Source organism: Sinohyriopsis cumingii, chromosome 2 (assembly GCF_028554795.1).
Source record: "Sinohyriopsis cumingii isolate HCF-2022 chromosome 2, ASM2855479v2, whole genome shotgun sequence".
Classification (NCBI taxonomy): domain Eukaryota; kingdom Metazoa; phylum Mollusca; class Bivalvia; order Unionida; family Unionidae; genus Sinohyriopsis; species Sinohyriopsis cumingii.
In genome coordinates this window covers 132,744,284-132,759,650 of record NC_142962.1, presented here as the reverse complement: position 1 = coordinate 132,759,650, position 15,367 = coordinate 132,744,284, and the positions used below count along the sequence as shown (strand labels likewise).

The window sequence follows — 15,367 nt, the reverse complement described above, 5'->3', positions numbered from 1 at the left end:
CAATAGGCAATATTTGGTAATATTTTCACCCTTTTTCATTCAGACAATTGGTAGTATGACTGTGGCAGAGTTTCAAGGAAATCAGCTATCTCCGGTCTTTCTGGATAATAATATTGGCACAGATGAAGAGGATCCATGTGTAAGTTACAAAGACATACAAATGTTATTTTTTAGTCTCAGAGATAATAAAAGCCACAAATTTTTTTTGGTGTAATTGAACTGTAAATAACCCATTTTATCCACAAGTTTAATCAAGAACTTTGTTAAACAAATGTTACTAGAACAGGATTCACAGTTGTAGTAGCAAAGATCGTTACCATGTACGTATCATATTATTACAACTATCGATGTTTATAAATCCTGTGAAATGGACTCTTTGGTGAAGCAGCAGCTCAGTAAAGAATCAGTGTCTTAGGTCTCACATGGGCTTCCTTAACTCTCACATGGGCTTCCAGTACAGTCGACTCCGGTTAACTGCACAGCCTCGGGCCCGTCACGAGACTGTGCAGTTCAACGGAGTGTGCAGTTAACCGAAGTACGGTACAGTACAGTTTTAAATCAGCACGGCATGAATATAGGTGAAGAATAACGGATAAAGATGATTAGAATCCACTTTTTCAACGTTTATTTAAATGAAACAAGAGTCTACAATGAACAGCACTAACGTAATATTGTTAAATCAAACACAATGAAATTGACGATTTCCAAAAGAAATCAGCAATTGATGTCTGCACACAAGTTTTACTAATAAGTTGGTGAATTGCCGACTCTATTTTGTAAAACGGTTCAAACAGCTCACAATCTCTCTGTTCCATGAATCTGCATAAATTCTGGAGTGACTGAATAGCGACTTTAGATGAAACCTGGTCATCTACTGCGTCATCGTCATCACTTCTTTCGTCAATTTCTACTGAGTCGTCGATTTCACCTTCTGTCTGAAGACTGTCATCTATTGCAACATATGATTGTTCCCATGCTATTGCTCCTTGGTTGGGGAGGGTAATATACATGTATCTACCACCTATGGCGTCCTTTACATGTCAATCATTTACAGAGTCGCATTTACTGGCTTAATTGGCGGCTTATTTGAAGCGCTACAGCAGTGGACTGGCAATAACTGATCCTGACTATACACTGTTCAGTTAACCGGAGTAAAATTTTAATGAATAATGGGCCACGGGCAGAACATTTATCGTGCTATTATCCGGAGTGTGCATTTAAGCGAAGTGCAGTTATCCGAAGTTTGTTTCCATTGAAAAGCATTGGGAAAAAACGGGACCGGCCTGACTACGTGCAGTTATCCGGAGTGTGCAGTTAACCAATGTGCAGTTAAGTGGAGTCGACTGTAAATACATGAGTGATATGAAAATGTAGCTGCAAGTTTTATTATTGAGAAGCTAAATGTAGGCTTTCAAAAATTATGTATATTGGTACATGTAGGAGGAAGGTCTGTGCATGTAATTCAGGTTTAAATTCAGCATTTCTGAATCATGAAGTATCAGAAATAAATCACTTTCTAATCAATACAAAGTGATGGGGCTTTCTGATAATACAGAGTGACAGGGCTTTTCTATGATCAATACAATGTGACAGGGCTTTTTGATCAATATAAGTTGACAGGGATTTCTGATCAGTGCCTGAATGCAAAGTGACTGGACCTTCCAAGATCAATACAAAGTGACTGGGATTTCCAGGATCCATACAAAGTGACAGGGCTTTCTGTGAACAGTACGAAGTGACATGGCTTCCCATGATCAGTACAGAGTGATGGAGATTTCAATGATTAATTCAAAGTGACAGGGCTTTCTGATTAATATAAGGTGACAGGGCTTTCAGATGAATACCCTGAATAATACTGAGTGACAGGGCTTTCCATGACTAGTACAAAGTGACATGGCATTCCAGGATCAGTGCAGAGTGACTGGGCTTTCCATGATCAGTTCAAAGTGACAGGGCTTTCCAGGATCAGTACAAAGTGAAAGGGTTCTCCTTGATCAGTACAATGTGACAGGGCTTTCCAGGATCAGTACAGCATGACAGGGCTTTCCGGGATCAGTAGAAAGTGACATGGCTTTCCATGATCAATACATAGTCATGGAATTTTCCAGGATCAGTGCAAAGTGATAGGGCTTTCTGATCAGCACATATTGATATAAAGTGACATGGGTTTTTCATCAAATCAAAGTGACAGGGCTTTTTGATCTGTACAGCATGACAGGCCTTTCTATGATAAGTACAAAATGTGACATGGCTTTTCATGATTAATCAAGAGTGACTGCTTTTTGATCAATAGTAACAGGGCTTTCTGATCAACACAGAGTGATGTGACTTTCTAGATTTGATCTCAGTTTTCCTGTTGAGTTTATACTACTTTACCCACTATACTTGAAGTATTTCAGCCTGGATGTGCCATTTGTAGGCTTTGCATGGATGTGCCATTGTAGGCTTTGCATGGATGTGCCATTGTAGGATTTGCGTGGATGTGCCATTGTAGGATTTGCATGAAGGTGCCATGGTTGTAGGATTTGCATGGATGTGCCATTGTAGGATTTGCATGGCTGTGCCATTGTAGGATTTGTATGGATGTGCCATTGCAGAATTTGCATGGATGTGCCATTGTAGGATTTGCATGACTGTGCCATTGTAGGATTTGCATGGATGTGTCATTGTAGGATTTGCATGGATGTGCCATTGTAGGATTTGCATGGCTGTGCCATTGTAGGATTTGCATGGATGTGCCATTGTAGAATTTACATGAATGTGCCATTGTAGGATTTGAATGGATGTGCCATTGTAGGATTTGCATACATATGCCATTGTAGGATTTGCATGGATGTACCATTGTAGGATTCGTGCAAGTAAAGAAGTGAGTGTGCCAAAAGTGACATAAAAACAACAAACTATTTATGTGGTTTACTTTTAATTGCATACAGATGCACCAGCAAATTTTTAAGTGCCTGATCAGCTCAGTGACTGTTTGAAGATTGTAAGAAGTTCATCAAGCTATCTGTTCCAATTACAACAGTCTCTGTTCTCAGCATGTCTGTGTGTTTTCCTCCCATTCACCTATATGATGAAGCTCAGGATCATCTGAACAATGATGGTGTACCATATTTCTTGTTGAAAATAAATTTGAAATCCTGCCAAATTTTATTAACCTGAATGAAAATATGAAACAAATTTAAATGATGTACAACATCCACCTGTGTATTATTTACATTTGTGACTGAAAGAAAATGTGCATTCTCAGCATTTTTCATAAGTCTTGTGCCTCCTGTCATATAATATAACCCAGTGTCACTTATTTTTGGAAAGGCAACAAAGTTTCACTAAGAGATGGCAATGATACAATGAATAACTAATTTCTTTACCCCAGTATTATGTTTACACCATGATGACAATGCAGATCTCTGCGGAGATGATGATGCTAGTCAACAAGCTTGTAAAATCCAAACAAAGTTCGACAAATGTACAACAGGAAGTAAAACATATATTAAAGAATTGAGTTCCAAAATAATGGAACCAAAGAAGAAAATCATTCACACACATTTAAGAAATCACATGAAAACCGAAACTTTGCAAACACCAATGACTGTCATGGTGGAGGGGCATATAATTGAAAACTTTGGCATCTCATTGATTAGCTGAATGATTATATAGAAAAAAAATACTGGAACTTATTAGACAAAATGTGAAAAATTCAGTGTGCAGTATATCAGGCAATGTCATAAGTATTTACAAGAGACTGTGCATGAGAATCAAGTAAGTTACCCAGAACACTTTCATTTCAGGCCGATGCTGTTCCATCAGAAGATGTGCCCCTGGCTATATTGGAGAGAAGACTAGAGGCTGCCACTTCACAGACACAGAGGGAACAGTTGGAGGAACAACTCAGAGACCTTATCAAGGTATTAAAAAAAATCAAGCTTTGTAACAACCTAGCAAGTGTAAAATTATTTTTTTAATCAAAAGTTGAGTGATTTTGACTCGTTTCAATTGCTCTTAATGCAGTACAGAATGTATCACCTGCCTGTGATGTTTCTGTCATATTTCTTGTCTTCTGTGGGAGTCACTGTAGCTCAGTTGGTTGATCAAATGACTCATAATCCAAAGATTGTGTATTCAATACCCATTCAGGCCACCCCCAGGTTAGCTGACTTGGTGTGCCCTTGAGAAAGGTCTGTATCGTATCTCCATGCATGACATAGACTATTTTGTGAGATTTGTACAAGAAAGTTTTCTCTTAGCCCTTTTCCTCATAGACTATATGGCTTTTTAGCCAGTTATCTACATGTACCAAAGTTATACAGTGCAGTGCACTATAAATAGAACAACTGTTACCTATTTGACTCCATGCAAATAGGCCTGCCTGTTAACTGTTAAGCAGTCTAGTACATGTTATGTTTAACATCAATTGTAACCGTTTTACATTTTGGGTAACCGTCTTTTATGTATAGAAAGATTTAAGAGTAAAATCTAATTGTATAGCATTATAATTATTTTTCAAGGATGAATATTTTATGTGCTTTGAAAGCCATGTGACCAACAGTAGCTGCCATTTCTGATACTCAAAATTTACAAGTTCCTTTTCTATGTCTACATCACTAAATCATCTGAATTTTTATTGTTGTTGTTGTTATAGGGTTTAATGCAATTTTTCAACACAAGATAGGCTATACATGGCGGCCAGTATAAATGCTGAATTTTTATAGTTTATAAAAACTAATTGTTTCCTACGTCAATGTCAGAGCCTTTACCAAAGTTGCTGAAGCTTTCATAGTAATGATTCTAATTGTGCAAACTCAAGAAAATACTGAATGACATCTGCAGCCTCCATTTTGGAGAGTGGAGAGTATGACCCAGTTACTTTAAATAGCAGCTTATGACTAAATCTTGTACAGCGACCACGTGATCTGAAATAATGGTTATTCACATCAGTGAATGTAGTATCTAATAGGGGGTTTTCCCTGAAGGTGGTGCTTCGAAAACCAGCCAAAATGGCTGACATTTACAGCAGGTGTCTAAAGGTGCTTCCATGAGAATGGTGTAGAGGGATCAAAAGCCGCTTCCATGCAAATCTGGTAGAGGCGTTGAATAGCACTTGTATGAGAATGGAGTAGAGGCATTCAGATTTGATTCCTCTGTAATTTTAATAAACAAGTTGTAAGTCCCTCCACTTTAACTTGCTCCTTAAAAGAATATAATCCTGCAGACCATATTTGTGAAACTCTGAAGCTGAAATGGATTTTAGCTATGTTTGTTATTTTAGTCTCTTGGGAAAATGAGGTAAAGGTGTTTGAATGTTGATCATCACTAACCATGCCTTGAATTTTGACATGACTCCTCAGTCTTTCTTACTTTATCTGGATTTTTAGAAATTTCAGTACAAGTGAAAGCTCTCTCTCTGTCTGTCTGTCTGTCTCTCTCGTTTGATGTCACTTTTGCACACCAACTTCATCAGAAAACTCATTGTAAACATTCTGCCCAAGATATTGTTGTCCCTCTCAAGTATCTCTGATATCTCGGCCTAGATATGTGAAATGAACATAAACTGGTCATCACTGCTTATGGTACTCTTCCATATCCCCAGTGGCGAAAGCAGCCATTTTCTCCAAACATGACTGCATTTCTTAAAATTACATTGAATAATTAAAAATCATAGCAACAAATCATTCAGGATATTTTGCAAGTGGACTTTTATTTAATATTTAAAGTTGTAAAAGTGGTTCCAAGCAGGGTGTATGATACATAAATTTAGGTGTGTGATACGGAATTACAGATTAAACATCTGTATTGAATGCCAGATAAGCCATGCAGGATTAAATGGGTATGTAATAACATGTGAACCTGGATAAAAGTACCTACTACCTACCCTTGCATATGTTACAACAGTGGAGAACAGTACCTACTACTTACCTTTATAGATTTTATAACACTGAAGAGAAGTACCCACTATGTACCCTTTCAGATGTTGTAACATGTGAAATCATCATTGAGGTGTTACATTTATGCTAAATAACCCATTGAAGAAAGGTATAGATTATTTAAATGGGGTATTATGCATATAACATTAGATAGGGCTGGAAATATTTCGCTAAAATTAAAAGCTACAAAGTTTCCCCAACAATAATGCCATGGTGTTCTCAAATCCACCAAAAGAATGAGGGCCAAAGTAAACCACATCCTCCAGTTATAAAATTTAATAAGTGTTCTAGTGCCAAAAATACCCAAGATACAGTTACATGATATGTATGTGGTTTTAAATTGTTGAGCCACTATTATTAATATTTATCCCATATATGCCTTTTTCCATGACGACGGTCATTATCTGCTTACCATACTTCTATCTAAAGCTGTAATATTTTTGTACAAGTCAAAGCAATTGACATGCATGGGGAGCAGATTGCCTGGGTTACTGAAGCCTATGCATGTTGAGTCTTGTCATCAATTTTCAGTATCATCATCAGGATCTTGAATGATCCAGATTATGATCAAACAGGTGCATAAATTGAGCCATTATCTTTAGTACAAATTTTTATCAGGATATATTTCAAAATGGTTAAAATTAACATTATTTATTGTTTGGGTGATAGTTTGCATAGATTGATAATTTACATTGGGTTATATTCTTACGATACTACACAAACCTGCTTAGTGAATTGGTCAGCTGTTAAACTGTTTAAGACAGTTGATCAAGATCAGGGCCACTTGGGCCTTTTGTTCCTTGAATTTTTCTGGTCAGTAACTTTAGTAATTGGCCTTGAACATTTTGGATTAGTTTTATCAGATGTTTTATTTTCTCCAGAAGGATATTGGATTTATTGCAGATAAAATTATGATTGGAAATTGTGATACAACAACAGAATACTGTAATGAATGATTGTTCAAGGGCAGTCACTCTTGCAGGGTTATATCAGATTTTGGCTGTTAATTTCAGGAGTGGAAAATCTACCTTTTGAAAGGGGGCCCCGAGTGGCCGAGTGGTCTAAAGCGCTCACTGTTACGGATCATTGCCATCTCACCTCTGTCTGCTTGAGTTCAAGTCTCAGGCTCGGCTAACGTGGGAACGTGAGAAAGCCTGCCAGTAGCTTCTCGTGGGTCGGTGGTTCTTCCCGGGGTTTTCCAGGGTTCTTCCTCCACCAATTATACTGGCCTATAGCCTATCTTGTGCTGAAAAATGGCATTAAACCATACAATAACAACAACAACGTTTTGAAAGACTTGAATTTTCATGGGGAATATGAATGCAATATGTCCACATTAACAGGAAAAAGTAGAAATGTTTAGAAGCCCATTCTAAGCAGTTCTACAGTCATTTTTTAGGATGTTGAAAGAAAAACATTTTAAATTCGACACAAGGAGCAGCTTTTCATCATTGTAAAACGCATTTCTGGACCCCCGGATCGGGGGCACTGCCCCACAAGACCCCGTTGGGGGAGGACCCCCATACCCCTCTTTCAGATTTTCAGCTTTTTTTATGGAAGACCAAAATCATGTCTGTACCCTCAGCTTCTTATTTCTTTGTATTATTTGTGATGTGTTGGGAGGGATATGTTAAAGATCACAATTTCTTTATATTATTAGTGATGTGTCAGAGGGATATGTAAAAAATTGTAATGTAATAAATACCATCGCAATATGAAGGCAATAATGTATCTCCATCCATTATATTCTTTTTGATGTTCCCATTCATTTTTCAGTCTCGAGAGTCTGTCAAGACCACCATTAAAAAGATCACCTCCTTTGCCACTAATGACCATATCCAGACATACCGTGTGATGGATGGTGGAGTGCGCCATGCCCTGAGGAGCTGGGACTGTTACGAATATGTCCTCGACCATCTGGTTGCCACCTGCCCACAGCTCAACCTTCCCAAGGTCAGTACCAAATGTGGGTAGATTGAGTAAGAAGTGGAGGGAGTGGTCTCTTCACACCCCTTTCAAATCTTGTCCTATGTCATTTTATATCCTTAATCCCATCCATTATCAATCCCACTCTCTTGACTGAAACTATTAGTGCTATAATGGGTAGTTCTTGAGTACCACATTACGAGTCACATACATCTTTGACTCAAGTCAAGATTTGGACTTAATTATTTGAGAAAAATGAAAATTCATCTTTTGTGTCTGTATCGTATTGACAAGATCAGTAACATTTGCTGATTACCTCTCTTTGCCACCACTAGTTGTCACTATTTTTAAGATTCGATTCCATACAAGGACATCATGCGAGACATTTCAGTCTTTGCCAAATTTGTTTTACATTCAGACCATCCATACTGGAGTTTAGATTTATTTAGATCAATATTTCTTCCTAAACAGGTGGTAAGTATTTGTTTAAATCATCAAATGTTTTGTAAAACTTTTAGTTTGACTTTGTAAATTTTAACAAAATGGTACACTGTTGTTGATGCATGATGTTATTCACGGTTTTGAGCACATTGCCTATTCCTCACTTAAGCCAATTAGTGATAGGTGTTCTTATTAACATGCTGCATGATTAATTTATGCATTTTTGTTGTGTTTTGTTTTATCTTATTGTTTCAGTAAAACCTGCCCATGAAGTATAATAAATGCAACAAGTTCAAGGCCAAACAAGACCCACATGAGCATTGCCAAGTATCTATAAAATGTACTTCATCAGTACTACACAGCATGTGTACAATGTGGTCTGAGAGTGTATGGCTTATGGTTTTGCAAAAGTCAATAAAGGCAAAAAAAGAGGATTTTAAATTCCTTTAAATCATCTTCTGGAGCAATCCACACGGGTCTAACCTGTTGAGATGGCCATCCAGCCAGCCAATCAGTCTCAGTAAGGAGATTTACTGAAAGATCCATCAATCTTGCCAGGCCGTTGGCTTCATCTTTCTACAGTTACAGAGATCTTAATGATTGATCTGTCCGTCCTGCCATGCTATGGCTATGTACAGTTACAATCAAGTGGATCTTAGTGGTGTCGATCTTGCCAGGTCTACAGTGTCATCCTTCTAAATTTGAAGAGCTTTTAGATATAGATTCCTAGCATGACAGAGGCTATGTACAATTACAATGATGGAGATCTTATTGGTAGATCTGTCCATTTCGCCATGAGTAACACTAAACAAGCATATTACGACAGGACTTTAGTGATAGACCTTTCCATCCAACCTCGCTTATGGCATAGTCAGGATCAGAACCAACTAATCCACCTTCCATGTGGCTGGTAACAATGCTGACCATATTTCCAGCAAACCAGCTGTCATACTTCTACAATAAAATCATCCATTGGAGCCAGCTTGTCCTATATTCACTGCTTACCTGCAAGGTAATGGTCATGAATTATATAGAGAATGTGGCATTGCATCATCATTGTCACAGGGAATGATTTATCCTAAAATGGAAGCAGACCATAAACAGGAGACACAGACAGCATGAAGATATTCTTGTATGACCAGCATAGAGATGGTGCAGTTTTGTTTTAAGGTTAACATCGAGGAAATATAGCATGTATTGCTAGCAGTAGAATGCCCCACCCCTTAAAGAAGTTCAGAAGCAGGCAGCTCAACAATTACCCCTCTAACTTGCTGCTCCAACCGTATCCCTGTTTTAGAAAACAGCTGTCCCTGCCACAGTGGAGGGACAATAGTCAAGCCAATCAGAAAGGATCTTTTATGTCCTAAGTGCCTTTCAGATATTGACTTTATGCTGGCAAAGAACAGACAAACCAGTCTAGGAGCCCCCTTTATAGGGGAGTAAGAAATGCATAAGAACATTGAAAAATATACTGCTAAGTTAATTTTAAAAAAAGAAGAGCAATTTCTTCAAAAATTGGCCTTAATCCTGAACATGCAACTTGTGCTATACAGTAAACAGGAACCAACACTGTAATATTGTGAAGTTTATGTCACATGTACACTGTACATTTGACTTAGTCTATCTAATTTGTGTGTCAAAAGAAAGAGCATGCCATATGGATGTGTGTCAGTGTCTTTTACATTTTTATGCATTATGTATATTGTCCCTTGATTATTCAATAATCAGAAATGTTTAATTATAAGGTTATCTTGGGATGGTTCCCTGACCCAGCGTTCAACTATTATGGTAGTTAAAAAACACAACAGAAACCAAGTTTCTCCACTCCAAGCCTCTTGTCTTTAGCCACTGATATAACATACTCACCACTGACCCTGTCTACTGGTGCGGTGCCAGACTCCTGCAATTTCAAAAATGTTCTGATCCAGAAAATGAATGGGAGATCCAAGTCATTTTGGAAGGACTTCAGATTTCATTTATCCAACTGCTTCTTTCTTCCTCTCCTTGTCATATCCTTGTCATATCAGGAGAGGGATGCTGTTCCTCAACGGGAGATCAGTCGCTGTTTGATAAATGGGCAGTAGAGATTGAATGAAAAACACAATCTCTGGGGTTCTAATCATAGCTGTTTGTTACCAAAAAGGCTAATGGAAAATTGAAGCCAGTCAAAGACTTGAGTAGCCTCAACAAATTCATTCTTCTGCCAAGGTTCAAGAAAGACCAGGCAAGATCATTTGAACTCACCATCAGAAGCCATGAATATGCCATCGGTCTCAGTCTAACAGATGTCTACTTTCATGTCCTTATTTACCTTGATCCCTACTTTAGCTGACTTTTTTCTCTGACTCCCTTGTGGGGAAAAAGTGGGCACCAGTTACCATCAAAGGCTACTGTTCCGTGATATCTGACACATTCAGGCATCATGGCAGAAGAGATAACCATCATGATAAAGATATGTCCGACTTATTAGTTAATTATGATTCTAATAGGCCATAACTCTTCTCCTTGTTTCCAAAATGGAATCTGTCTTGGGTGTTAGCATGGCTCAGTTCAGATAAATTTGAGCCAGTAAATCAAACCTTACTGAAGCTGTTATCATATTAAATCTGTTTCCAGATAGCTTTAGCTTCAGCATACAGTGTGAGCAGGTTACATGCTCCTTCAGTCAAGCTCAGTTCAGAATGGATGGTTCATTGATCCTCATGACACAGTCATACTTTGTTGCCAAGAACCAGAGGGCAGACAGAGTTGTGGTATGCTTTTTCTTGTGTAATGATAAACTGAGAACAGTGTCCACACCAGATCCTGTCTGTGCCCTCAAACACTATTTGAAGCTAACCGAAACAAGTTGTAGTAACCAGTAAACATTTCCCCAATAAAGGAGGGAAACCAAAATATCACTTCCCAAGTGCAGTCTTTGTGGCTTAAGCAAGTTTTATACTCAGGATACTCTGATGTCTCCAGAAAAGCACCTAATGAGGAATTCAACAGCTGAAATTAGAGCTATCTCTGGAAGCCTCGTGCTTGAATGCAGTGTTTTAATCTGAGACTTCATGGAAGCGGTTGGCTGGCAAGCAGAGTTAACCTTTTCCAGTTTTGTCTCAGGGATTTACTTCCATATAGACAAAACCTAAATCTGGTAGGTCCTGTGTCTGTGCTCCAGATGACCACCAGACATAGTTGAATTAGCACAGCCGCTTAACTTTGCTGGATTTGCCGGTCAATTTTGATGGTGACAAGGTTTCAGTAATCATCTTAAATTGATAGAGATGTGTTGCATTAAGTAGAAGAGTGGGTTATTGATCACATAGGGAATCTAATCTTTCCAATACTTACCTGATCACATTACTTTAAGACCTTCCCATCCACCCTACTATCTGAGCTTCGTCATTGGTAGTTTGCTCAGATTAAAAACGTGATACATTGTGGCAGCAAGGGGAGGTAATGAGAAAGTTATTGCCCTTTGCATATATTATAGGCATATAAGATCTAGGGATGTATTTGGGAGGTATCAGGGTTGTAGTCCTAATATTAATGTGATCAGGTAAGTATTCGTGGAGAAACATAATTTAGTTGTTATGCATATTTTAGTGTCCATATGCTACATGTAAAAGCAAACTTGGCGTTTCTTAATGATGGAGGTGTATATATATATATATATATATATAACCACCCACCCACCAGTTTTCAAAATTTGAATACAAAATATTACTATATATATACCACCCACCCACCAGTTTTCAAAATTTGAATACATATATAGTAATATTTTGTATTCAAATTTTGAAAACTGGTGGGTGGGTGGTTAGGCATGTTCTCTGATCTGTTTTGACCTAGTGCTGTTGGTGACTGCAGTTTTTAGACCTCAAGACCAAGTTGAGTCTGCCACTTTGAGTACTTGAGCCCTGAACTTGGTACCTATTGCAGTCCATCAGATCATACAACATAATATATCACTGCCACCATTGTTTGCATCTCAAAAAACTCTTTGCTGAAGAGTGTATGCTTTGAAATACCTGAGCACATAAAGAGTACAAAAAAATATCTTGTTCTGGTACAAACTTTTGTTAATTCTAAGTACATATTCAAATGATGAAACTTTATGTGGCTTTGTATCAACAAAAACCCCCAAAAAAGAATTTAAAAAATAATGTACAAACCATCATATTTGATTATTTAAAGATTTATTGCCAAAATTGTTGCAAGTTAAGCGAGATGCATCATAGCTTTATCTGCATGCTTATTGTTTTGCTGATCCATCTTGATGGCCATAGCTGTCATTCCAGAGTGCTTTGAAAGTACATGTGTTTTTCAGAATGACTATGCACTGCGCCACCTGTATGTGTTTGTCAACATGTGTGAAGAGAGGGTACCAGCTGAGACCATCAAAGAGGCCATCACAAAGGTCTGTGGATACTGAGGGCTGTGATGGTGCTTTGGCTTGCGCAAAACTCCTCCAAACTAATTCAGAGTGAAAAACATCAGTCAAAAATCCCATCAAGAACAATTTGATTGAGGGAAAAACTAAAGTTGTACATTTTACATTCCATTCAGTCATTATATATCAGTTACAGGTTTGAAATTAAAGCAATGCCAATTTGCACATGTTTATGAGGAATTTGTTGATTTTAGGATGTTGTTTTATTTTTTAGCATTCCTATCAGTATCAAAATTTGCACTGATTCTTGCAAAGATTTTTAAAAGAAATTAGTTACCACTATTTCCATTACTATGTAATTGTGGTTTTGTTGTGAAAAGTTATATATATTAATTTATATATATTAAATTTCAGTAACAAAATTGTACTAAAGCAGTAGAACCAGATTCCAAAATCAGGTGCTTTTAATGAAAAGAATAGTTATGAACTGATAATGTTGTTTATAGAACCAGATTTCAGAATCAGGTGCTATTATTGAAAATTTATTCTGAGGTTTGTTGACTTGTCCACCATAATATTTTCCTATGATTAAGAGCTGTATGAACAAATGTATTTTATCTCGGATACCAAAGTGAATAAGCATTTTTTCAACCCTTATCATTTACTGGTAATCTGATTGGTTAAAATATATAACATTATTCTCACTTTTCTTAATTTGGTTTGTTAGATGAGAAATTGGAATCTCTTGTACGTATTGCCTTCACAATAGATTTAAAGAAAATTTTTGTTGACCAGGTCTGACATTTTAGAAGGATTCTTTGTGAATACACTTGCTTAGTGATTCAGTCAGTACACACATATGCAGGATTTGTGCGCAATAAAAAAGAGTCCTGCAGGAAGCAATTGAATGTGCTGAAAGCAGTCCCCAAAAATGAACAAGGCCAGTTTTTTAACCATTTTTCTGATACATATATGCCAACCAATTAATAACTCTCCAAACTGCTAAGTAATTGTTATGGAAGTTTACAAAATGCATCAGGCTATCAGTTTCAGTTGCAATGGTTACTAAGTTCTGACCGTCTCTTTTTCCCCCATTTCATCCAATCCTATGTATGGCAAAGCTTGGGATCATCTAGAAATAATCATATACTCGATATATACCATAATATTTTTTATTGATTGGGAGGTTAAGAATAAGGACATCATGTGATCAGATTGCAATAGCCTCTACGATAAAACAGGAAACAAATCCGAAGTAAAGTATTGAGATAACTTCCACTCCAGTTTCATTAACATTTTGAACCAGAAGAAAATGTTTAGTAATGTTTTTTGTTGTAAGCACATGCATCCAGTTGCATATGTAGTGCCATTTATCATTTATATTTGCCGTGACGTTTCACTAACGGGTAGATATGGGAAGCTAAATACTGCTTTCTCTACCCAAGTATCGTGCTTACATGATGACTGATAAAAATGACCACATGTATAGCAACTCCAGTGAAGAAACTGTTTAAATACAAAAACTGAAAGCCAAACAGAAAGCGAAACTTTGACATAGAATTGGATTGTATAATGGTGGAAAAAAGACAAACATCATCACACACTTATTTGAAACTTTGCAAAGACTGATGACTGTAATAGTGGAGCAGCATACAGTTGCAGACTTAGACTTTCTTCCTCACTGTTAGAGTATGGTTGGGAGATATTTCTTTGATTTTTGATGCAAATAACATAAAATAGACAATGGAAATGAAATCTCATTTTATTATCTGGTTTTCCCATTATTTTCTAGTCATGGGCCTACTTTTCAAATAAAGGGTGCCAGTTGACCCCTCTTTTGTCAAGCTTGGTTGCAAGCTTTAACAGAAAGTAAAGGTTTTATTTATGTTGTCTTGAGTTCAGGAACATGCCTTAGATTTTAGGTGGATACACTTTATTGCATGTTTTTATCACCAAAATTTTATTATTTTGTAGCATTTGTATATCAGTTGATCTTTTGTGTAGTTTAATCGGCATTTTTTAAAATTAAATATGTATCTGATCTGTTTAATGCTGAAAGTGTTTTCGGATTGTTTTTCTTCCAACTTTTATAGATTTTAGATTAGTGTTTTAATGCTATCAGCTGATTGTTTATAATGTTAGTACTTAGAAGTATGTTGGTCTTTATGTTTGATTACCCCACCAATGTTTAATGTTTTGTATACAATTTTAAACACTTTACTTTGGGCTTAGATTTAGGCAATAAACTCAATATCCAGCCATTTATCCTAGCCTATGTAGTAAAATGTAATGATTTCTTTTGTGTATGTTTACTGTACAGTCCAGTTAGATGGTTAGAATTTTAGTAAAGTGTAATAATTTTCTGAAAATGTACATTTTTGTGAATATTTATTGTCTGTTTAAAGCATAAAAGAAGATGTTAAGCTTTAAAGAAAAAGTGCAAGATTTTCTTAAATTGTTGTCAGTCGAACATGAAGTTTTTCTCTTTGTGTAAAATCTGAAACTCTGCAGAGATCTAGTGATATCAGATATCTATTTAATTTAATCTACATTTTCTTGTTTTAAACAAATTTTTGTTGTTGTGATTATTTGTAAGTCAGTAGATGTTGTAGAGAACACAATGTATGGCTTATGATCTGCATTTCTCTTTTGTTGCTTCAAAGTTGATTGAATTAAATCTTTATTCACTGAACAAGAA

The 15,367-nt window shown here is 36.8% G+C and overlaps 1 protein-coding gene across 1 annotated transcript in view; it reads left to right on the top strand.

Moving 5' to 3' along the window:
• The window catches only part of LOC149805863 (legumain-like), a 48,927-nt gene extending 33,560 nt beyond the window's left edge, over positions 1–15,367 (top strand). The window contains exons 10-13 of the mRNA XM_089950584.1: positions 44–139; positions 3,792–3,908; positions 7,701–7,877; positions 12,607–15,367. Coding sequence (XP_089806710.1) covers positions 44–139; positions 3,792–3,908; positions 7,701–7,877; positions 12,607–12,711 — 495 coding nt within the window. The 3' untranslated portion in view covers positions 12,712–15,367. The remainder of the gene's footprint in view (positions 1–43; positions 140–3,791; positions 3,909–7,700; positions 7,878–12,606) is intronic.